At 31.9% G+C, this 2955-nt stretch overlaps 1 protein-coding gene across 1 annotated transcript; it reads left to right on the top strand.

Moving 5' to 3' along the window:
• The first annotated feature begins 1060 nt into the window (after positions 1-1060).
• Positions 1061-1999, top strand: LOC123639711 (olfactory receptor 6C2-like). Its single transcript, XM_045553771.1, has one exon. It carries the CDS (start codon positions 1061-1063, stop codon positions 1997-1999), a length of 939 nt encoding a protein of 312 aa, XP_045409727.1.
• The last annotated feature ends 956 nt before the right edge of the window (positions 2000-2955 follow it).

Raw genomic sequence — 2955 nt, 5'->3', positions numbered from 1 at the left:
CTTTTAATTCAGGAATGGATATAGATCTTCACCCTCCCAGCCCAAGTCAATAGAAGACTGATATCCATTAACCTTTTAATAACATTCTCTATGGAGAAATGTTTACATTTTTTCAGTTTAATGAAATCATGGTGAAATTGCCATGCCATTGTTGATTACTTTTCATTTTCCTCATATAAAATCTAAGACAATTTATATGAAATGTTCATTGATCACATTTATTCTTCACTTGGCTCACATAATTTGCTTTTTAAAACTGCCTTCCATTTTATGGGTTTTAGTTTATCTTATTTTATTGTAGAATATTAAATCTAATGGAGGTATTATCATTTTCTACATATTGTTATATTTTATTTCATATATTTTCTATTGCATTTTACAGTAGTAACATGGAATATTTCATCATATAAATGTGCTTACTTTTTATGTAGGAAAAATGAAAGTATTTCAGTGTTAACCAAAAAAAGAAAGACAACCTAAAGTTGATGATTTTATTGCTCTCAGTGGAACAAAGTATGTCATGAACAAATCAATTCCAAAGGTAAATTTGGATAGAGTAAATTTTTGAAAAATCATGGAAAATTGTGCTATATTTGGACTGTATTATTTAAAGAATCCTTAAGAAAATTCAATTTTATTCAAACTACAGGTCATGACCACTTGACTATAAAATCAATTTGATACTAGTATTTATTTTTAATTAGATAAAGTAGAATAGAAACCATCAAAGAATAGGGCATCTAAGGATTACTGTTTTTTGAAATTTTTGTTTCAGATATATGTACATGTACACTGGATTGCAATGTAAAAATATATATCTTACCACACATTGTAGTCAAAAAATGTTTGAAAGACAAGTTTCAAACCTATCAAAATTCATATCAACAGAGCTGAAAGCATGAATTATTGTAAAATAGTTATTATAGTTTTAAATATATAAGTAAAATACATTGTTTGGCTTTTCTAAACAAAAATCCATTGGAAAAAATTTCCTACCCTCTTATAAGTTCCGATCTCTCTCAGGTTTACATGCAGATTGGGAAGAAGTTGGGACTGAGGAATGAGAAATCATACGTCACTTACCAAATTCATCCTCTTGGGACTGACAGAAGACCCCCAACTGCAAATTCTGATTTTTATATTTCTACTTATCACCTACATGTTAAGTGTAACTGGAAACCTGACCATCATTATCCTCACCTTAGTGGATTCCCACCTTAAAACTGCCATGTACTTTTTTCTCCAAAATTTCTCCTTCCTAGAACTCTCATTCACCTCTGCCTGTATTCCTAGATTCTTGTACAGTATATCAACAGGTGACAGAGCCATTACCTATAATGCTTGTGCATGCCAATTATTTTTTACATACCTCTTTGGAATAACAGACTTTTTTCTCCTGGCCACCATGTCCTATGATCGATATATAGCCATCTGCAAACCTCTACATTATATGACCATCATGAACCCCAGGGTCTGCAAAAGGCTCATCTTTTGCTGTTGGATGACCACTTTGCTGATCATGCTTCCACCACTCAGCTTGGGACTAAATCTGGAATTCTGTGACTCTAATGTCATTGACCACTTCGTTTGTGATGCTAACCCTCTCCTGAAGATCTCATGCTCAGACACATGGTTCGTAGAGCAGATAATTATTGTCTGCTGTGTGTTGACCTTTATCATGACTCTTGTGTGTGTGGTTTTGTCCTATGTATATATCATCAGAACCATTCTAAGATTCCCCACTGCCCAGCAAAGGAAAAAGGCCTTTTCTACATGTTCTTCCCATATTATTGTGGTTTCTATCACCTATGGCAGCTGTATCTTTATATATGTCAAACCCTCAGCAAAAGATGAAATGGCCATCAATAAGGGAGTATCAATACTCACTACTTCCATTTCCCCCATGTTAAACCCATTTATTTACACTCTTAGGAACAAGCAAGTGAAACAAGCCTTTAATGATTTAGTCAAAAGATTTATATTGCTCTCAAAGAACTAGGGGAGTGTCGAAGTCAGCATGTCTCAGCATATTTTCTTAAGTGTCTATCCCATCTTGTGTCTTTTTGATCTAGGTTGAGTCTTGCATTCTGTACTAGCCCTCCTAAAGGCATGCCTTGCTTCTCCTTATGAATTAACCTCTTTGAGAATGATAATCTTTATTAAGAAAAATGAGAAAAGTTATTTCATGAAATCTAACCATAACCTCACCCTCAACTTTGCCTTACCAATGCCTAAGAATTGGGGGATTTATCATAAAATATTGATGCAATAGTGTATGTCACTTCTCCAAAACAAACCTATACAAATAAAGAAACATTATTATAAAGAATCAGAACCATTTTTAAGCAGTAAGAAAGAAAAAAATTTAAATCTCCCAAAATATATTTTAAACAAGGAATACATTTAATATATTTTAAAATATAAAGTATATTTATAAAAGTATAAAGATTTGGGATTCTTACTAATGAAGAAACTATAAAATCACCAACATTTATTTTGTTGAATGGACCAAATCCAATATAAAAGATATAAAATCTCTTACCAAAAGAGACATGAATTAATAGTGATACACTGGTAATACACTGCTAATTCCTGTTAAATAATTAAAACCCTGCATTTAAATTACAAAAAAACAGGGTTAATATGGATATACCAACTGAAATGTTAAATCTTGAAAGTATAGTATTTGAGCTCATCAACCAGATGGTAGCAATCCCAAGGAAACTCATAGGGCTAGAAGTCTGATAAATAAACAACCAGAGGGTGGAGAAAAGAAAAATAGGATATAATATGAACCCAAATATCAAAAAAATGATTTACTCTTTTAACATGAAAATGTTAGCCATTTCAAGAGTCCAAAAATATTCCTCAAAAGAAATCTGTGTTTAATTACTTGTTAAATTCTTCACCAATTTCCACTTGTGTGGTCCAATATATTAGACTTCCTTTGATTCT

Source organism: Lemur catta, chromosome 6, assembly GCF_020740605.2.
Source record: "Lemur catta isolate mLemCat1 chromosome 6, mLemCat1.pri, whole genome shotgun sequence".
In the NCBI taxonomy this organism is placed as follows: Eukaryota; Metazoa; Chordata; class Mammalia; order Primates; family Lemuridae; genus Lemur; species Lemur catta.
Note: the sequence above shows the minus strand (reverse complement) of the source record. Positions and strands in the feature narration are given on the sequence as shown.